The 22,659-nt window shown below is 39.8% G+C and overlaps 1 protein-coding gene across 2 annotated transcripts in view; it reads left to right on the top strand.

The window, feature by feature from the left end:
* Positions 1–454: 454 nt before the first annotated feature.
* Positions 455–22,659, top strand: part of LOC108695904 (immunoglobulin superfamily member 1) — a 40,292-nt gene continuing 18,087 nt past the window's right edge. Inside the window, exons 1-2 of one of the 2 annotated variants that reach the window (XM_041569610.1) lie at positions 455–511; positions 17,090–17,248. In XM_041569610.1, the coding sequence (XP_041425544.1) occupies positions 17,212–17,248 (37 nt within the window). In that variant the 5' untranslated portion in view covers positions 455–511; positions 17,090–17,211. Of the gene's footprint in view, positions 512–17,042; positions 17,249–22,659 lie in introns of those variants that run through there. The other variant, XM_018224853.2, reaches the window with a different exon arrangement.

Below are 22,659 nucleotides of genomic sequence, written 5' to 3'. Positions count from 1 at the left end.
CTCACAAGGAAACTTTGGGCGACTTCGGAAAGCCGAAGCGATCTGATTGCCATCCCACTGGCCATTTAGATCTAGCTTGCAGGGAGGCAGTTTGGGGAGATTAGTCACCCAAAGAAGAAGCGATTTGTCCCTGGGCGACTAATTTCCCGAAATAGCAGCGCGTGTCTCTGCCCTACTAGTACTTCAGATATTACATTTATAAGTGAGTTTTCCAAAACTACACGGCTCTACTACATAGATATGCATGTTGTACATCCCATAATGACAGAATTAATTCTCTCTAGGAATAGACTCAAGTCTTTCTTCCTCCCACAGTGTTGTCATTTCTCTAATTTAATTCCTCAGAACAGAACAAAAACTATTGCATTTATTGCAATTTACATGCAATCAGGAAGGAATGAGCCAATAACCAAGCAGTTTAATTGTGCCGTGCTTTAGTTTCTTATCAGACACAGATCCTCAGCAGACTTGGCATAAAGCATGGATACTTGTATGTTCTGTACAGTTGCCTGTGAGTATGCGTCAATTTCTCTCTATTGTAATAACCAGAGCAGGGCAGTCCTAAAAGCCTGAGGGGTCTGGGGGCAAGCTATTCAATGTAGGGCTCCAATATTGATGAAGGAGTCAATGAGCATCAGCATGGGGCCCCTCACTGTCTTTCTATTTCATTAATTTATCATGAATATCTAATACGAATGTGGGATTCCTTAGCCAGGACTTGACATCACCAGATACACGGCAGTGTCAGAACTAGATGTTACTGGGCCCTACAACAAATTGATTTAGTCCCCCAAAAATATCCAGCGGTTGAGCTGTTTTCCAATACATATTGAAATCGCTAATCAATTAGGGCTTCATGGGGCCCCCTATTCATCCAGGGCCCCTCTGCAGCCGCAGGGTCTGCTTCCGCACTCAGGGCCGGATTTAGATAGTGGGCGCCCCTAGGCCCACTACAGGATCAATGGGGATTGGCGCACAGGAGATTTAAAAAATTATTGTATCTCCAGCGCATCCCCAGTGTTATTGAACCAATGTGGGTGTGGTTGGGCAGCATGCCACCCCCCTAAAATCCTGCCGCCCGGGCCTAGGTGGCCTTTCCACAAATCCGCACTAGTTATATCCTTGATACTTGTTTTTCCAGGATTTCAGTTCAATACACTAATCACAGACTGATCAGCCAGGAGTAAAAACTGCCGCATCTTTCTACCTCATCTGCTTCTTCCTCTTCTCATTTCCTCATGTCTGGGGTTGGGAGAGAGGATAAAGGGGATGCGATCCAGATTCCATCTTTGGGATGTATTTTCTGGATTAGCGAGGGTGTTGCAGGTTCCTTGGGGTGCTGTTTTTCTGAGATTACACAGGCAAATGGGTTTAGTACTAATTTGGATGGATCTTACTAACAAATGCAAGATTGCCATTAAATCACCTTCACGTTACCTATGTTATAGAATGGCCAATTCTGAGCAAGTTTTCTGGCTGAGCTTCACTTTTTACTTTTTGTAGTTTTTTATAGGTTTTTTTTCCCCATTATTTGCCTTCTTCGTTATTTGCTTTCTTCTTCTGACTCTTTCCAGCTTTTAAATGGGGGTCACTGACCCCAGCAGTCCATATCCTATTGCTTTGTGACGCTACAATGTTGTTCTTATTGCTCATTTTCATAACTTATTATTTCTATTCAGGCCACCTCCTATTACTCTGCCTGTCATTTACACCACTGCCTGGTTGCTAGAGTCATTTTTGACCCTAGCAACCTGGTCGCAGCTGAAATGACCCTATAAAAGCACTGTGTTGAAGACCTTTAAAGGGGTGCTTCAATTCTAAGCAACTTCTCAATTGGACTTCATCAGGGTCAGACTGGGCCAGTGGGACACTGGGAAAAAACCCGGTGGGCCCAGCCGGCCCAGACCAGCTCCTAATCCTCCCTACCTGGCCCCTGCAGGCACAAGAATAAAAAGGTATTTGCGGGGGGTTTGCTGCTCAGGAAGGGGGCATTTGATGCTGTGGCAGGGGGGCTCTGAAGCAGCTCCAGTGGGCCCATAGTTTATATCCAGCTTTAAATGGTAGTCACTGACCCCATCTAAAAAACAAATGCTCTGTTAGGCAACTGTAATACAATTGATTACTCATCTTTCGATTAACACCCGTCCCCGATTCATATTCCAGTCCCTCATTCAAATCCACGCATGGTGCATAATTTGGACTATAGCAAACACATTGCTGACACTGCAAGCTGAAGAGCTGTCGAACAAAAAGCCAAATAATTTAAAAAAAACACAAATAATAAAAAATGAAGACCAATTGCAAATTGTATCAGAGTATCACTCTCTATAACATGCTAGCAGTTAGTTTTAAGGTAAACAAAAACAATAATAAAAATAATTATTATTTGACCCGGAATGACTGATTCAGGGAAGGCATGATTTCATGCTTCAACTTGTAGGAATACAGTACCCATTATTCTGGTAGCGGTATGCTGGGGGTTGTAGTTTTGCAAGAACAGCCGTAACTGTCAACTAAGGTTACTGAGCAGCAACAAAACTTCTGTTTAACTACACGTTCACACATTCACTTTCCTAAGAATAACATTGTCACTGCCTGCGCCTTATACCTTTCTCTATAGCACCTATGTGCCCGGCTCTCTTTAACCACTTCTCATTTCTACTAAATTCATTGCTAAATTAGATTGTTCTTGTTTAGTTCCTCTTTATAATCTATAGTAGAGAGAGCCAATATTTTTCAGCAGAACTACAACTCTCTGAAATCCCCATCCTTCCTGGAGAGCTGAAGTATTTTATTGGAGATGGTTGTTTCTGTAAAAGAGGAGCAGCAGGGCTAATGCCCAGGATGTTTTTTTTTTCCAGTTATTTAGCTTTGTATTCAGCAGCTCTCCAGTTTGCAGTTTCAGCAATCTGGTTGCTAGGGTCCAAATTACCCTAGCAACCATGCAGCGATTTAAATAAGAGACGGATATATGAATAGGAAAGGGCCTGAATAGAAACAATGAGTAATAAAAAGTAGCAAAAACAATAAATCTGTTTTGAGATGAGGTCAGTGACCCCCCCTCTATCTGAAAGTGTCAGAAGAAGACAAATAATGAAAAAAACTATACAAAAATAAAAAATTTAAAAGTTGCTTATAATAAGCAATTATATAACATACTAAAAGTTATTTTAAAGGCAACGATGCATTTCTTTTTTCCTATCGCCTTCTGTCCTGGTTTTCATTTGTGGTTTCCCCATATTTCAGTTTCACGTTATTATCCACTTCTTCATCATCTTCCATCATCTCGGCTGTCTTTGGTTACCCGTATTGTCAACCATGACTCTCCTTTCTCTTATTGGCCCTTTTTTCGTGAGCAATGATGCTCAGGGGATGTGAGGGAAGGCGTTCTAGGACATTGGTCTGCGCAAAGACGAGCCGATTAATCGCCAGGCGACTAAATCTCCCCGAAACGCTCAGTGTGACCTTATCCTCAAACTAAAAATACAGAGAAGGAAGGCAGTCCTTTAAGTTTAAATATTACCTCGTGGAGAATCGGAGGCGTGAATTACTGTTAACTATTTGTAAATGAGAAAAAGATAGTAAAAGCCCCCGCACTCTCGAATAAATTAAATTAATTATCTAAATTATATCGTGAACCAATCAATTTTTTAGATATCAAGTGCTTGCGCTGATAAAGAGAACTTGCTTGGTTAATTAAAACCTTCTAATAAGTTTAATTAAATAAACATTCCCACGGCCAATGATCGCTGCAGACCCTCGGAAGATCGTGCAGCCTGGAGACCCCATTACAATAATATGCTCTTCTCGCTATGAAGATGTCAACTTTTCACTTTACAAAAACAATCGTTTAGTTGTTGAAGATGGCAAAAATGGCCAGTATATTTTATTATAAAATCAAACAGACGGATGAGCGGGATGCTGGACAATATACCTGCAGATTTACAAAAATAATGGCAAATAACCTGCAGCTACAGTCTGACCGCAGTGATCCCCTTCAGATTAGAGTTAAAGGTAAAACACTTTATTTGCTACCATTGTAGTGTGTAATAATTGTTCCGCTTTATTTTCTACATATCTTAAATATGTCCAACCTGTGTCCCTCTAGTTGTTATTAGAAGGAGCATGGAGTTGTGGTTCATTAAAAAAAAAAAACTTAGAGGTCGTTGGCTGGATATTCTAAAATCTCAAATCAGGGTTCTCACCTCTGAATTGTTTGAAGGGTGCGCATATTGCTTGCTAGTGTATAGGCATGACTTCTAGAAAATCAATATATTTGTTAGACAACTTATATTGCAGAGTATGAGCTAGAGGCAAGCAAAGCAGTTTGTGGAAAAATTAAAAGGCAAGCTATAATGGGATATTTCCAGTATTAAACAAGCAGGAGTTGATTTATGATTCCTTAAAGTAGTTGTTCACATTTTAATTAAAGGGATACTGTCATGGGAAAACATGTTTTTCTCAAAACGCATCAGTTAATAGTGCTGCTCCAGCAGAATTCTGCACTGAAATCCGTTTTTCAAAAGAGCAAACAGAGTTTGTTATATTCAGTTTTTGAAATCTGACATGGGGCTTAACATATTGTCAGTTTCCCAGCTGTCCCCAGTCATGTGACTTGTGCTCTGATAACTTCAGTCACTCTTTACTGCTGTACTGCAAGTTGGAGTGATATAACCCCCTTCCAGCAGCCTAACAAAAGAACAATGGGAAGGTAACCAGATAACAGCTCCCTGGTAGATCTAAGAACAGCACTCAATAGTAAAAGCCAATTCCCACTGAGACACATTCAGTTACATTAATTAAGAGAAATAACAGCCTGCCAGAAAGTAGTTCCATCCTAAAGTGCAGACACAAGTCACATGACTTGGGGCAGCTGGGAAACTGACAATATGTCTAGCCCCATGTCAGATTTCAAAATTAAATATAAAAAAATCTACTTGCTCTTATGAGAAATGGATTTCAGTGCAGAATTCTGCTAGAGCAGCACTATTAACTGATGTGTTTTGAAAAAAAACATGTTTTCCAATGAGAGGATCCCTTTAACTTTTAGTATGTTGTAGAGAGTGATATTCTGCAATTGGTTTTTTATTTGTTATTTTTTTGTGTTTATTTTATATCACAGATCTCTAGATTGCTATTTAAGCAACCTGGTTGCTAGAGTCCAAATTACCCTAGCAATTATGCATTGATTTGAATAAGAGACTGGAATTTGAATAGGAGAGAGTCTGAATAGAAATTGAGTAAAAAGTAGCAAGAACAATTTATTTGTAGCCTTACAGAGCATTTGAAAGCTAGAAAGCATCAGTAGAAAAAGGCAAATCATTAAAAAATCATTAAAAAACTATAAAAATAAATAACTAATGACGGCCAATTGAAAAGTTGCTCAGAATTGGCCATTCTATAACATACTAAAAGTTTAATGAATGGCGACCCACCCCTTTTCGCCTCTCTGAAAATCTGCGAAAACGCTTAAAAATTTGTGTAATTTTGGCAAAATTAGCCAAATGCATTGAAATAAATGGGTGGTTTTTTTTTGCCTTTTTCTTACACCAAATGCATTGAAATCAATAAGTCATTTCTCTCACATGAAATGAATTATAGATAATAGCTGTTTTTCCTGGCCACTTCACATCAGCAATACTACGGTTATTTGCCCTGCCCCCATACCCCGGTTAGCTCTGTCCCTCCCCCCAAAAAAACGATGAAGGACCCAGCCCCTCTTTTTTGCTTAGTCTTCATTCAGGTCTTCTGATTCCGTCAGGTAATTAAATGCCTGTTTTACAGAAACGTTTGGTTTTTCACACAATGCTTATTGTTCTCCTGTATTGCTCATAGTACACCAAGGAGATTCTGTACTGGTGATCTTATAGCCTCAGTTACAGCTGCCCTTGTTTCTTGGTTTATCCCTCTTTGGTTTTCTCTCTGTGTTTTTACACCTGAAAAATGTTTTCATTGTTCGCTGTATTCCATGCATGCGTTTTAGGCGTACACCTTTTGTTGTGCACAAGGTCTGATGCGCACACATTCAAGGTGAGTCCTGACATCAGAGGGGCATAGTGTTGCCACCTGGCCGGTATTTTACCGGCCTATCCGGTAAAACACCTGCCAAGGCCGGGGCCGGTATTACAAATTTACCGGCAATGTAGCTGCCGGCTTCTTGCCAAACGCACACAGTGGCTCCGCCCCATTTGACGGCATGACCCGCCGTTAGGGCCCACCGTTTTATTCCTGCCCCCTCCACTGGCCGGTGGAGATTTTTTTAAAAGGTGGCAACCCTAGAGGGGCGCTATTAAGCATTTTAAAGAGCTTGGTCACCATTTTAGTAGGCTGTTGGCTCCTTCTCAAGTTGTGCAGGCTGCTTTGATGCTCCATTGCCAGAAAAAAAAAAAGGAGTTCATGCTTTAGCATTTTGCTACAGAGTACGGCTATTAGTGGAGTCCCCTTTGATCCAGGACCTTCAGTGTCCAGAGAGGATTCCTCTGATTTCCTCTGAGGATGAAAGTCTTGAGAGACCAGTATCTGAATTTTTCTGAAGAGGAAGAAGAAGAAACAGCATCTTCATACTTGATTTAGCCTTAATTCTTCATTTTGATCAATTTGATCAGAGGACAGCGGAATCCCAGAAGTCTAAGGTATTCCCTTCTTCTTCTAAGCTGAAACAATTTGTTCCTCTTTTTCCGGAAGTGGCTGAATTAATTCTACAGAATGGGGATGAGCGGAAAAACCTGGGATTCTGCAATTCATTTGGTGAGGAAAACAACTTAGCCTACTGACAATTCGTCAGTCCTAAGAGATCCCATGGATAGAAAAGTGGAGACAGAGCTTTGCAAAGCATATAAAGTGGCAAGAGCCTCGTGTAAACCTGCAGTTTCAGCTCTAGTTGCGGTGGCAAAAGCAGCCTCCTTGTGCATCAACAGCTCAGACAAAGCTATCTCAGGAGGTACAGATACAGCCGACATCAGTGCTGGATTATCTGAATTGAAAATGGCAGTAGCTTTTATGTCGCAGTGGATTTAACAAATTTTGCTTCCATATCCATGGCAGTGTCGGTATCAGCAAGAAGAGCCCTATGGCTCAGATCTTGGAGCATGGATAAAGTGTCTAAGCTGAGTCCATGTAACTTGCCTTAAGTTGGAGGAAATCTCTTTAGTCCTAGGCTGGAAGAGGTCATGGCAAAGGCCACAGGAAAAGAAGAAGTCAAACACCCAGCTCTTTAAAGGTTTTTTTTTTGAGGCTCAAGTCGAGCTAGAGGTTATGCCAGTAACTACAGATACCTTGGCATGAACTGCCCCAGACAATCATCTTGGAGAGGAGGTCACTCCACAGTCATCAGGGGGAGCAAGATTAAACTGTTCCCAACTTCTTAAAAGTACTCCTGACAATCATTTCATGGGGGATTCTGGAGTTGGGGCAAGATTTTAGCACAAGGTCTGGGAGCGCTCAATTTCAGACCAGCGTGCTTGCCGTATTAAGAAGAGGTTACTGCATACAATTCTTCTATTCCGACTCAAGAAATATTTTTTGTTTCTCTTAATCCTCAGGGTCAATAAAAGAAAGAGGCCCTCGAAGAGTATGTGCAGATAATGTTTAGACCAGGAGGTAGTACCTCAAGAAAAGAGGGAAAAGGGTATTTATTCCCTTTTTCTAGTGAAAAAAGTCTCGGGAGGTTGGAGGCCTTACTGGCTGGCATTACCGGGGCAATATCCTTCTGTCCGCAAAGTCCCCAAAAGTGAAGTGGAGCACATTGTGACGGAATTATAAGACTGGTAAAAGTTCAGATTCGGCAAGGCAATTTATGTCTCTCCTAGGTCTGATGGCAGCCTCTATTCCGATGACCAGATGGGCCAGATTTCATATGCGGGAGGCACAACATTATTTCCTAAATCATTGGAATGGTTAGGAAATCAATTGGAATCAGTTAATTCTGTTTTCTCCCCAACTCAAGGTCAACCTTTAGTGGTGGATGAGTCCTGTAAATTTGTCTAAGGGGTTTCCCCTTATTCCAATTGATTGGAAGATGAGGTCAAGGGATGCCTCCTCCCATGGTTGGGGAGCTGTCCTGGAAGGCAATGTGGCCCAGGGAGTTTAGAAGTCTCCACTGAAAGTGCAGGCGAATGTGTTGGAGTTACAAGCAGTGCTTCAAACACTGAAAAACCTTTGCTCCAGACATAAAAGGAATGGTGGTAAAAGCCAAAGTGGACAATGCCTCAGCAGGGTCCTATATAAGGAAACAAGTAGGAACCAGGACTTGGCCTCTATGGTAGGCAGTGTCCCCAATCCTGAGCTGGGCAGAACAGAATCGGGATCATATGAAGTCAGTTTATGTTCCTGCGGTTCACAATCAGAAGCAGACTTTCTGAGTCGTACGATTTTGTCAAAGCACGAATGGAAGCTTGATCCAGAGGTTTTCCACCTACTGATTGAAAAGTGGGGTCTTCCGGAAGTGGACCTCATGGCCTCTCCAGACAATGATCAACTGCCAATTTTCTTTTCAAGAGTTTTCAGCCCTCTAGCTCAGGGGACAGACGCACTTCTTCACCCCTGGTTCAGTCCTTTGGGTTTCCACCAATTCCCCTTGGGTTTAAACAATTGTTTATCTGTAAGCAGTTCCATTGTGCAGTGCTGGCTCTTTCTGAAAGTTCAGGCTTAGGCAGCATGACCTGAGATGGCTGCCTACACACCAATATTATAACTAAAATAATATACTTGTTGGTTCAGGAATAACATTTTATATAGTAGAATAGATTATTTGTAACGTGAACAGTGTAATTTAGTAATAAAAACAACACAATAAAAATCATGACAGTTGACAGCTGTGACAACTAGTGATGGGCAAATTTGCGCCGTTTCGCTTCACCGGAAAACGTCCGTTTTGACGCTGATGTCCGTTTTTCTCTGACGCCGGCGAATTTTTTTTTTGACGCCGGCGAATTTTTTCGCGGGCGTTTCGCGAATTTATTCGCTGGCGGCGAATCGCGCAAATTCGCCCCGAATTCGCGCCAGGCGAATATATTCGCCCATCACTAGTGACAACCCATCTACTGTAATTTGCTATTATCCCCTCTATAGACCAGGGGCTAATGTAACAATTGCATAATTTGCAAGCATGCTTGACAAAGGGGATCACCCCGAAACGTTGCATCACGCAAATAAAAATTTAGCAAGGGTTATCCCTGCTTGATACTAAAGACCTGTGTGCCGGTGGAATTATTCATTCCAAAAATGTAACATTCCTCATCAACGATCCCAGACACTCGGAAAATAAATATTACTGTGATTATCGTATTCGCTTTGGTAACGACTTTGCCTACTCTAAAGTGAGTAATGCGGCCATCATACGATCAGGTACGTGCTCTAATAAAAGTTCACATTTATTGGTATGTGATTTCTGGCCACATTTCTCCAGGCTACAAGGAATGGACAGAGAGGTTCTAGTACAGTTATTTGATCTATTATCCAGAATGCTCAGGACCTTTTCTGGAAAAGGATCTTTCCATAATTTGGATCTCCATAAATCTACTAAAAATAATTTAATTATTAAATAAACCCAATAGGATTGTTTTAGTTCGGATCAAGTACAAGCAACTGTTTTATTATTACAGAGAAAAAGGAAATACATTTAAACACTTTAGATAAAATTGAATTTATGGGAGTTTTCTGGATAACGTGTTTCCGGATAACAGATCCCATACCTGTACTGGTTTTCAGTCTGGGCTTTCTGTGTTATCTGCTTAATCACTCCAGTAGGGGAATGGTTTTAAAGAGGAGAAACAGTAATGGAGAGGAAATAAGAGACAGAAAAATTGGTGAGAAATGTTAAAAGTGGTAAAGAAAATAAATGATAAAGAACAGAAAATTAAAGGAGACATATAGGATTGGTTTAAAATCCACCAAATAATGTAAGCAATAATAAATCATTTATAGCACTGGTTTTACTTTGGGCTAAAAATTAATATTATTTTTAAAAATGGCTCCTTTATTGTAGATCTGCTTCAGTCCATGTTTCAAATGAGGGGTGGGCTCGTCCTAACGATTCCTGCCAGAAACACAGCAGGAGGGGGACAGCTAACCACAGTCCTGCAGTCACACAAGCATAGACAGGCTTCAGTTCCCTATCAGGTCATGCTAGCTGCTGATTGGTTCCTGTCATATAGTGCAGTGCGCTGAATGCCGCCGCTCCCCGGCACAGCCAGAGAATTGAGTGGGCCATAACAGATGGGTGGGACTAGTTGGGTTTGGGTATTTTTCAATAAATCAGCCCGAAACACATCTTTTTACATTTTTCACATTCCTTCTATATTTCAAAGAGTATAATGCACTGGCATATTTTTGTTTTTTCAAAATATGTCTCCTTTAAGAAAAGAGGACTGAAAGGTAGAGAAAATGGAATTGGGAAGACTGGATAAATATTCATGATTAAGGAAGGAAAAAAGAAGATGGTGTAAGAAACAGCCCCCCAATAATAAGTCATTATCAACATGGTTTTGCTAAATTGTCACATTTAGTTTGTCTCCATTAAAGCCTAATCCCATATGTAATAACTTATGGTGCAGTAACTCACAGCCACAAATAAGATGTTTTCTTTTAAGCCAGGTGACCAGTAAATGCTTCCTGCTGATTGGTTGCTATGGGTTAATACACCTGAGTAAACTTAGTGCCTTTTATTACATAACCGTTTTAGGTTTCCTATATAATCAATTCATAAAGGGTTAAAGATAATTCAATTTTTTTTTTGTCCATCACATATGACCAAGCTGCCTCCTATAGTCCCCATGGCAATGTGTTGCCTACGTCTCCCCACACACACATACAGAGAGAAGCTTAACATGGCACGGCTTTCCCTGCCCAAAAGACTTATTGAAGAGATTGTTATAAAAGTCACAATGTTTTACCAATAGCAACCAATCAGCAGACAGCATTTACTCTGCGCTTGTTTGAAAGAAAATATCTGACTCTCCCAGGAATACAATCTATGGGTTTGTAATTGCACTGCCCCTGCTCAGGGTATAAATATAAGTGACTCTCAGAAAACACAGGAGGCCTGACAAGTCTGCTAAGGGTTCATTGACATGGTGAAAATATTGTTAAAAATATTATACTATCCTCAAAATAACCTGGTTGCAGAGCCGGGCCAACCCGGCCAGGCACCCTAGGCAACCTGGCGGGCCCTCAGTGCATGCTTGACTGCGCATGCGCAAAACTGTGCACCAGCGTGCATGCGCGAAATTGTGTGCGCGCATGTGCAGAAGCGCATTTATGCTAAAGATACACACGGCAGTCGGGGAGAGATGGGACCGGACACGGGGTAGGCGACAGAGTACGTGCCTGGCGTGCCCCCAGCTTTGCACCCTAGGCACGTGCCTACTCTGCCTACCCCTAGTTCCGGCCCAGCCTGGTTGTACAAAGAGATAGTTACAGCTTCACTGACGACTGCAAGTTTGGGTGTAAATCAGTGTGCTTATTGATACTATTCATTAGAGGTACATCAGGGTTGGACTGGGCTTGTGGGACACCAGAAAAAAAACCCGGTGAGCCCCAATGACCCATACCCAATCACAGTCTGCCCTCTGCTGTTGCTCCCCCGCTGCCCTCTCTCCCCCAATCGTGGCAAAAGTAAAGGGGACCATAGGCATTACAATTATGATCTTTCCTGGAAAGGTCGTTCGTTTCAATACACACGCGTAGAGCTGAATTGTCAGATATAAAAGTAGAAACAATAGAATTCCACCTGTATCTGACGAATCAGCACTAACAATGGCCGGGTGCCTTCAAAGACGCCCGATCAAAATTTTCCAGCAAGCCCGATCAACGAGCCGACTGATATCCAAGTCCTCCGCTGATATCGGTCGTCTCATCTCCCACCATACACGCACCGAATATTTTATGGAAAAAAATTTCTATGATATTATTGGTGCATCTATGGCCTCCTTAAGTATAAGGTGCGCTCAGGAGGGTTAAGGGGCTGGTGATGGGTGATTGGATGGGTGGTGGGTCCCTAGCGCGGTCCTGTGAACCTCGTACACCCTATTTTGACCCTGGGTACTTGTACTCAAACTGTCGCCTTTCTCTTCCGCAAAGTTGTGCTGAGTCCAATGCACCCACTCATTCTGTGATTAATAATGCACAAGGGAACCTACTGATGCTTGGAACTCTGGGAAAAATGCTGCATTATGATAAAAAACATGGTAATGTGGCCTTGAAAATTGCACTTTGCACTGCAGTCAAGCTTGCGGCTTAGAGTTGCCTGCGAATAGTGTGAGAGGCATTTCGTTTTTTGGCCAGTGCAATATGAGAGAAAATAATATATATTTTAGTTCTGATGACATAAATGTACATATTTTGCCTTCCTTCCTTTTCTATTGTAATTCAAGTTGTTAACCTCAATTTCAGCACATAATGACCATACCGCAGTAAACATCCTCCGGCTAATTCTGGCAAACCCTTGTCCTCCTTGTCACTGCCGCCATTACTTTCAACCATTTCAAGGCGCTGCACAGATCCGTTCTGCTTGAGCGGCCGTCGGATAACGTCACATTCACGATGCAGTCAGAAGTCATAACGATGGGACAAAAACCTGGATATGAATATATTGACTGAACTTTCATATATTGATGAATATATATTTAGACTTGTTACTTAGTTTACTTTTGATGTTATATATATGGATTAGGGATGCACCAAATCCACTATTTTGGATTAGGCTAATCCCCTAAATCCTTTGTGAAAGATTCGGCTACATACCAAACCGAATCCTAATTTGCACATGCAAATTAGGGGTGGGATGGGGAAAACATTTTTTACTTCCTTTTTTTGTGACAAAAAGTCATGCCATTTCCCTCCCCGCCCCTAATTTGCATATGCAAATTAGGATTCGGCCGAATCTGAATCCTGCTGAAAAAGGCCGAATCCCGAACAGAATCTTGGATTCAGTGCATCTCTAATATGGATGACACACTGTCCATAGAGCTGCTTTTTCAAACCGTCCTCAGATCCACAAAGTTGCAAAGTCTTTGTAAGTAGTGATGGGCGAATTTGCGCCGTTTCGCTTCGCCGAAAAATTAGCGAATTTCGCGCGAAAATTCCCGAAACGGCAAAAAATTAGCGAAACGGCGCCGTCTCGTTTTTGACGCCGGCGCCCGTTTTTTTTTTGACGCCGGCGTCCGTTTTTTTGACGCCGGCGTCCGTTTTTTCGAAAAAAAATTTTTTGCCACCGGTGATTTTTTCCGCCGAATTTTCGCGGGCGTTTCGCAAATTTATTCGCCTGCCGCGAATCGCGCGAATTCGCGCCTGGCGAATAAATTCGCCCATCACTATTTGTAAGACATTGCTGGAATAAACCAAGAACAGCTTACTACTAATCATAAACTGTCACCTGGAGGTGCCAAGGAAAGCACGTCTGCAATTACCATTTTCTAACTGTCACCAAATGAAGAATAGCTTCCCTTATTTCTTTTGCAGGGAGCACTATCATTAAAATAATTCATTTTTTTGCCTGAAACCCATATACATGGTGCAGCAAACAAAAATCCCGCTTGCTTCCACTATGAAAAGGTGGAACTTTTCTGCTTGCGCATCTCCAGGAGTGCAGGGGGACTAACTGCTTTCTTCCAGTTATGTCATTCTCATTCATTTGTATGCAAAAGAGCCAGTTGCTAGAAATTCTTTTTCTTTATTTAAGTCACATGATTTGCCCAAACCTTCCCAGACTGCAGAGTTATAATACAATAACAGCTCTTATTCTGATAAGAACCTCAGATCTGGCCCTTTTTTACCAACAGATAGAAGCTGGAAAGAAATACATAGGCGCATTGTAAGCAAAATAAAGAGACAGTATTGTGGAGCTTTTACTGTTGAATTATGGGAGATGCTTTCTTTGCATGTTGTTGTAGATATGGGTTATTGAAATATAAGTTTGTAGACATTGACAGTTACCAAGTATTATCCTTATTACACGGCTGCAATAGAAGGAAGGGGAATTATTTTTATAGCATTTTTCTCCTATGTGACTCTGAGCACTTTACAGCTGTCAAGGCAGTTACAATAGGGACACTACAATGACTTGGCCAAAATCATAAGGAGTTGCCACATTAAATCAAACCAGTACTCTATGTTTGGTCCCTGTGGGGTAGATAATTAGATTTCCAGGTCACAGATCATCCCACTGCACAATAGACTCCTGCTAACAAAACAGTCACAACAAAAGAGAAATGGAGGGGAAAGCTTACTGTCAGGGCCAGTGTAAACCATCTGCCTAAGGTGAGTTTGTCAACTCGCTTCATTAACACAGCACCCCTGCTTACTTCCATAAAGATTTAATTCATCCTGGTCATGATATACAGTTCAAATGTTTCACCACTCACCCAAGCAGCTTATTTAGAACTATCTACTACAGGTATGGGACCTGTTATCCAGAATGCTTGGGACCTGGGGTTTTCTGAAAAAGGGATATATCCATAACTTGGATATCCACACCTTAAAGGAATACTGTCATGGGAAAAAACATTTTTTTCAAAATGAATCAGTTAATAGTGCTGCTCCATCAGAATTTTGCGCTGAAATCCATTTATCAAAAGAGCAAACAGATTTTTTTATATTCAATTTTGAAATCTGACATGGGGCTAGACATAGTGTCAATTTCCCAGCTGCCCCGGGTCATGTGACTTGTGCCTGCACTTTAGGAGAGAAATGCTTTCGGGCAGGCTGCTGTTTTTCCTTCTCAATTAAACTGAATGTGTCTCAGTGGGACATGGGTTTTTACTATTGAGTGTTGTTCTTAGATCTACCAGGCAGCTGTTATCTTGTGTTAGGGAGCTGCTATCTGGTTACCTTCCCATTGTTCTTTTGTTTGGCTGCTGGGGGGGTGGAAAGGGAGGGGGGTGATATCACTCCAACTTGCAGTACAGCAGTAAAGAGTGATTGAAGTTTATCAGAGCACAAGTCACATGACTTGGGGCAGCTGGGAAATTGACAATATATCTAGCCCCATGTCAGATTTCAAAATTGAATATAAAAAAATCTGTTTGCTCTTTTGAGAAATGTATTTCAGCGCAAAATTCTGCTGGAGCAGCACTATTAACTGATTTAAATTTAAAAATTTTTTTCCCATGACGGTATCCCTTTAAGTCTACTAAAATATCTTTTGAACATTAATTAAACCCAATAGGATTGTTTTTGCCTCCAATAAGGCTTAATTATATCTTAGTTTGTATCGAGTACAAGCTACTGTTTTATTATTACAGAGAAAAAGGAAATCATTTTTAAAAAATTGCATTATTTGATTATACTGGAGTCTATGAAAGATGGCCTTCCCAGAGCTTTCTGGATAATAGATCCCATAACTTTATTTACTAATTATTTAACTCGTAAGGAGCAAACATGGAATAGCTTCAGTTTCCCTGTTTAGCTCAAGAAATAAAAAAAGCCATAGATTTTTTTTTTTTTTGTTCACAACAATAGGCAAAAAAGTATGTTGAACACCAGCCCTGTTCATTGAACTCATGTGGAAGGAGGTTTTATACTGCCCCTTTAAAGACAAAGATCATGGAGCCAGATTTAAACAGATAAACTGGGATTCTATTTAGAGGATTATTTTGCAACAGTCACTGGTTCTGCAGATTTGGAGAAAGTTTGTATTAAACAATACAAAAACTATAAAATCCACATTAGATTACATGACAACACAGGACCCAGTGCAGTCTGCATATTCTGATTATTGCTGTATCAGCTTCTGGCAGATATTATTTGACTTGTACTGTTTTGATAATTTATCGAAGATCCCTAAGCAGCCCAGACCACACTGAGCATGTGCACAGTCTTGGTCTTGCAAAGATGTATAACAAAGTTACAAGATGGTGGCCCCCTGTAGCCAACTTTGAAAGCATAAATTATTTATTTGATTAGGCTTGTGGTGCAGTAAGTTCATGTTTATGTTTAGTATACAAAATACAGCATTTCTAGCCTTATTCTATTTTCTAGCTTTCATTTGTGAAACTTACTAAGGGTTTATGTTGCATTTGCTACTTCTATGCGATATTAGGAGTTTTATTTACAGTAATACCAGCTCTCATTTAGAGAAGGGTTCATATAACAATGCACCAGGTGCAAGTACAGGAGCACTAAGAGGTAATGATGTGTAGGCCAGCCCGAAACCTGCAGGACCCATGGGTTGGGTGGTTTGTGCAGACCTTATTCTAGAATCCTCTATTTATAGGCCTCAGAGATGGGGTGGATCTATAAATAGAGGTGCCTTGCCGGGTCAGGTCGAGCGAGAGTTGGGAGCAGGCAGGTTAGGGTTGGGTGCCGGTCAACTTTTAGTCGACTCGCACATCACTACTAAGGTGCACAAAATCTAACTTCTTAGTGATCATTGTAAAAAAGATTTGTACCTGAGGCATATCTGCATTGGCAGGTGCAAGTCAATGCTTTACTTACCAACTGCCATAGGCAAAGCAGTAAGATATGGTTGTTTTGCACCTTTTTGCAAGTTAGAGGACAGGTAGGCAGCTGGTAAACCTATGTGCTTCCCTCTGTGTGCCCCTATGAATACAGTGCTGCCAAATGCATATGAAAAGCACAGGTCCTTAAGCTTCAATCTGGAGGAGCTGAAATGATAGCATCATAAATGTGGGATTTTTATACAGACAGTTTGCCCTGGGATAGCTGCTGATACTCGGACTGTTGACTTGACAGCCTAACAGCAACATTCATCCTCATATGTAATAAAAGGCACAAAGTCTGCCCAGATCATTGCTTTTTTAACAGGTGATCAGTAAATGCTAGTTAGGTATAGGTGACTAGAACTGTAAGAAACGTTGCACCTTTAATTATATAACCCCTAAGCTAATATCTCATGAAACATTAAACATGTTAAAATTAAGTAAATAGCAGAAGTGCCCAGGGGGTGCTCTGATTACATTTATATTTGTGTTTTCTTTGATTTCACATCCCCTTTCAACAATCATTTTTTTTTTTTTTTTTAAATAGTTCTAGTGTAACCCATTCAGAGATTAACGGAAATATCTGTCCTGCATTTATAATACGGCTCCCTCTGTTCATTTTGTTCATTGCTGTAACTCTGCTTTGCCTAAAGGCTGATGCTCCAGCAGACAGGAAGAAGTTATCGTTTCTGCCAGTTTCAGTTTGAGTTTGTCCTTCCTGAGAAATAAATAATACTTCTGACCATTTCATAACTCAAATCCCACCCAAGTCACCATGGAATCATTTCTCTCGCTCTCACTCGCTGCAGCCTGTAAGTACCTGATTCTTTATGTCTCATTGTCTGTTTCCCAGGGACCAGTCATTTTTCAGCAGAGCGAAACTGTAAGAGGAAAGGAAAAATAAGAGATTATTTGCAGAATGTAATTATTATTTGAATAATAATAATAATGCCCAGTAGAGCCCTGTAGATGTAGAACCAGCTTTACCTTCTATATCAGTCACTATTGGGCAGATTTATCAAGGGTGAAAATTCGAACTTGAATTTTAGAGTTTTTTTATGGCCAAATGAGACTAGGGAATTGTTAAAATTTGATTTGTTTTTTTTTTTAAAGAATTCGAATTAGATTTTCAAAATGTATCATATACTGGGCATTTAAGAACTCGAATTTGACTATTCGCCGTCTTCAGCCTGCCGAATTGCTGTTTTAGCCTATGGGGGACGTCCTGGGATCAATTTGGAGTTGGATTTGAGGGGTTTTTTTTGGAGAAAAATTCGAATTCGATTCAAGTTTGCGTATTCTAATAAATTAGAATTAGAATTCTAATTTTTTAATAAATTGCAGTCAGTCGAATTTCGAGTTCATGGAAGTTTTTAAATAACTCCCATGAACTCGAAATTCGACCCTTGATAAATCTGCCCCTATGTGTATGAAATCTGTTTGATGGCTTCAGAAATGGATGTTGTTCAATTACAAACAAAACTAAATATTTTTAGGTCTTTTTAAGTCGTGGCATTTTCTCCCAGGGGGAGTTACACCCAGATGTGCTGTGACTATAATTTGTCTGACACCATTGAAACCGGCAAATCCCAAATTATATTGCTTTGGGGGAAATTCACTCTTACCAGCAGGTTAATAGTTAATGGCAGGAGGCATGGAGGGGAGGTCTATGCCATGGGTACAGTCAAATCTCAATTCTACATTTTTCGGGGGACCTGAAAAAAAAAAATAAAATCGGGAGAAATGTAAAAGGGGGTTTGTAAAAATCAGGGGTTTTCTGTAAAAGAAATGTAATCTACAAAAAAATACTTAAATGCAGGAAAAATCCCATTACCAGAGAAAAACAGAGGTATTTATGGAAATTGGGGCACAATTATGATGAAACATGCGGGAAAGTATAATTCAAGTCTGGGAAATACTCCGATTGAAATGCATTACAACAAGAAGAGACTGTTTAAAAAAAATGTAAAATCCCTGAAAATGTAAAATTGGGGTTTGACTATATTAGCGTAATGTAATGAGGTTAATAGTCCATGATACAAGCACTTTCTTAATACAGGTAAGGGACCTGTTATCCAGAATGCCTTAAACATGCTAAAAATCATTTAAACATCAAATAAACCCAATAGGATTGTTTCCCGATAAGGATTCATTCTATCACAGTTGGGATCAAGTACAAGATACTGTTTAATTATGACAGAGGAAAAGGGAAATGTGTTTTGAATTATTAAATTAAAATGGAGAAAATGGGAGATGATCTTCCCATAATTGGGAGCTTTCAGGATAATGGGTTTCCGAATAATGGATCCTGTACCTGTATTTGACACCAGTAAAGTCGGGGCACCCCTAGTTTCAAAAGTGTGTTCTCCCCTTGTCTGACCCTCGTCAATATATCGTTAGTCATTGCTGTATTCTAGGGACAATAAATGTAAAATCCTGCAGGTTATCACACAAGCGTTGTAGATTGTATTGAATGGCAATCTATCTCCCTACAGAGAAGGAACAATCATTTGGCATTTTTATTTATATTGCCTTCAAATAGGAGATTTTTTTATGCCTTCTCATTACAGCTTTGGTGTCTTTGTTTTACTGTGAACACTGAAGAGAAGGATTAACAATAAACATAGTGTCCTCTAATCAAAGATAATTATATCCCTAAATTAAAAAAAGTTCATAGAACTTAAAAATGAAAAGATGAACCATTGAATAATGGCTCAAATGCATTTTTTGTGCTTGGAAACAATTCACAGGTATAGGGCTTATCTGAAATGCTTTAGACCCGGGATTTTTTCATCAACATTTTTTTCGTAATTTGGATCTCCATACCTTAATGTTAAGGGCACACGCGAAGATTCGGGGAGATTAGTCGCCCAGGGACAAGTCTCCTCTTCTTCGGGGCGACTAATCTCCCCAACCTGCCTTCCCTGCCTTAATGCCAGCTAGAATGTAAATCACCGACGGATGGCACTCGGAAAGGTTTGCTTTCTGAATTTGCCGAAGTTTCCTCATAAGGCAACTTCGGGCGACTTTGGAAAACGAAGCTGAGTTCCATCCCATCAGCGATTTACATTCTAGCCAGCGGGAATGCAGGGGAGGCAGTTTGGGGGAGATTAATAGAAGTAGACGAGATTTATCGGCGGGCGACTAATCTCCCTGAAATCTTAGTCTGCTAAAAATCATTTAAATATGAAATAAACCCGATAGGAATGTTTTGCCACTAATATGGATTCATGTAGCCCAGGTACCATCAAGCACAAGGTAATGTTTTATTATTACCGAGTCAAAGGAGAAACGGTAAAGAAAAAGAATTTGATTGCTTAAATAGAACTCTACTGAAAATGGCATTCTGATATACTGGAGCTTTCTGGATAATCGGTCTTTGGGTAATATCGTCTTCATTGTACAATTTCATGAGCATTTTTAGTCTCAAAGAAGCAATGGCAGTTATGTTCGCACAAGGTAACTTCAAAGACTTCCCAGTCCCAGTAAGTGGAAAGGATCCAGGTCTACGAAAGGTGTCAATCAAAACTAAACCCAATGTCCTTACATAGCTACCCAACAAAAAATATATCTATATAGAGAGAGAGAGAGAGAGAGAGAGAGAGAGAGAGAGAGAGAGAGAGAGAGAGAGAGAGAGAGATCGGTGGAGAGCCGGCAGTACTCGTGATCCATAGTGTTATTTGCCTGGCTGCTATCAGCAAAAGAAGATTGTAGATATCCAAGAAACAGGCGAGCACTCTCAGGTCTTATCAAGCTTGTAAAAGTGTTTTATTTAGCAAAAAATAGCTGACATTTCGGCTAGCACTCTAGCCTTTCTCAATATATATATATATATATATATATATATATATATATATATAAAACAGGTCTTGCAAAGTGAAAAATTTGGTGAAAAGACTTGTGAGTTCAGTATTACATGCTGTTAGATAGATTTTATTCATTCTGGCAATAAGTTTATACAAATAGAGTGCACACTGATATACACAGGCATGGGATCTGTTATGCAGAATGCTCGGGACCTGATGTTTTCCGGATAAGGGATATTTCGGTAATCTTATTTCCTTACATTAAGTAGACAAATAATTGTAAGCATGATTTAAACCCAATAAGGTTATTTTGCCTCTAATAAGGATTAATTATATCTTATTTTGGATCAAGTACAAGCTACTGTTTTATTATTACAGTTTTTTGGGGGTGTATAAATGGACAGCACCTTTTCCAACTTGGTTATAGCTGCCCTAGTGTTCTGTCACATATAATAAATAATAAATGACATCAAAAAACCAGCACACAGGGACTTACATCTTCAGTTAGTGTATTGAGAAAATTGCATGTACAACTGTTTTGGTTCCCATTGGGGCTTTTTAAGGTACATATACAGGTATTGGATCCGTTATCCGGAAACTCATTAACCCAGAAAGCTCTGAATTACGGAAAGGCTGCCTCCCATAGACACAATTTTATACAAATAATCCAAATTTTTAAAAATGAATTCCTTTTTCTCTGTAATAATAAAACAGTAGCTTGTACTTGAAACCAACTAAGATATAATTAATCCTTATTGGAAGCAAAACCAGCCTATTGGATTTATTTAATGTTTACATGATTTACTACTAGACTTAAGGTATGAAGATTCGAATTACAGAAAGATCTATTATCCGGAAAACCCCAGGTCCCAAGCATTCTGGATAACAGGTCCAATATCTGTACCAATGCAAAGTGCACTTCTATAGTATCCTCTCCCAAACAGACAGTGATAACGTGTGATCATATTAACCCTTGCGTAGCTGAATGCTTGTTAGCAATTATAATCATTTCCATCATAAATATTAAATAGTGTTATAATAGTATTAAAACATTATACACATGCCAATGTAGTTACCTAAACTGCTTTTCCTTTTTCACAAGAAGCTAAAACGAACCCATTATAACCATACAATTCATAGGATCTAACTATATGGAAACTACAGTATTTCTCCCTTGTGGCAACTCTCTCAATTCCCATTTTAATAACCAACTATTCCTGCCATAAGCCAGTGTGGCTTTAACGCAACCATGGAGGCACTTACCTAAAAAACAGCTCAATTGTAACATTCCATTATATATCTTAGGAGTATTTTTATATATTTTTTTTATATATTTTTTTACTATTTATATAGTGTAAGTACAGTTTATTTTGCTAGACTAACATCATAAAATAATTATTAATTATTAATTATATTATTATAATATATTAATGGATAACATGTAACCTGTAGGTATATGGCAGGAATAATTGGTTATTAAAATGGAAATTTATAGAGATTGGGCACAAGGGAGAAATAAGTTTCCATATAGTTAGGTCATATGAATTGTATGGTTACAACGGGTTAGTTTTAGCTTCTTGTGAAGAAAGCTAAAAGCGGTTTAAGTAACTACATTGGTATGTGTATAAGGTTTTAACACTATTTAATATTTGTGATTAGTGATGGGTTTATTTATTTGGCAGGCGCGAATTTGCGGCAATTTTCCGCGATTCGCCGCTGCAAATAAATTTGCGAAACCTCAAAAACGGACACGGGCGTCATTTTGCGAATTATTTGCCGTTTCGTGAATTTTGCGGGCAATTCACGAATTTTTCTGTGAAATGCCCCAAATTCGCCCATCACTATTTGTGATGTAAATGATTAAAACTTCTAACAAACATTCAGCTATGCAAGAGTTAATATGATCACATGTTATAATTGTCTGTTGCACAAATATGGCAGCCCCCCCATCAGTGTCAGACTGGGGTGCCTGGAGCCCACCAGGAATCCTCATCTTGAGGACCCGCACGACCCCCCCCCCAGTACAGAATAAAAGCCACAAATAAATATTAAAACATTTTTCTTAAAAAAAGAAACTGGAATGGCCATAACAGTATTAATTAAAATATTTTGTTCAACTCTCCAGGTTGGAATTTTAGCACCAGTCTGGTTGCTAAGGTCTACAACCCTAGCAACCAGCCAGAAGAAGAGAGCAAATCATTTAAAAACTATACAAAATAAAAAATGAAGACCAATTGAAAAGTTGCTAAAAATTGCCCATTTTGTAACATAATAAATTTAACTTAAAGGTGCACTATTACTCATGAGGTTAAAAAACAACAATGTTCAGATACAGTACCTATATAATACAGAATTTATATATATAAAACAGGATGACAGTGGCAGACTTACAAACTATACCCCTGAACACAGAGGTA

This window comes from Xenopus laevis, chromosome 7L, assembly GCF_017654675.1.
Source record: "Xenopus laevis strain J_2021 chromosome 7L, Xenopus_laevis_v10.1, whole genome shotgun sequence".
In the NCBI taxonomy this organism is placed as follows: domain Eukaryota; kingdom Metazoa; phylum Chordata; class Amphibia; order Anura; family Pipidae; genus Xenopus; species Xenopus laevis.
Note: the sequence above shows the minus strand (reverse complement) of the source record. Positions and strands in the feature narration are given on the sequence as shown.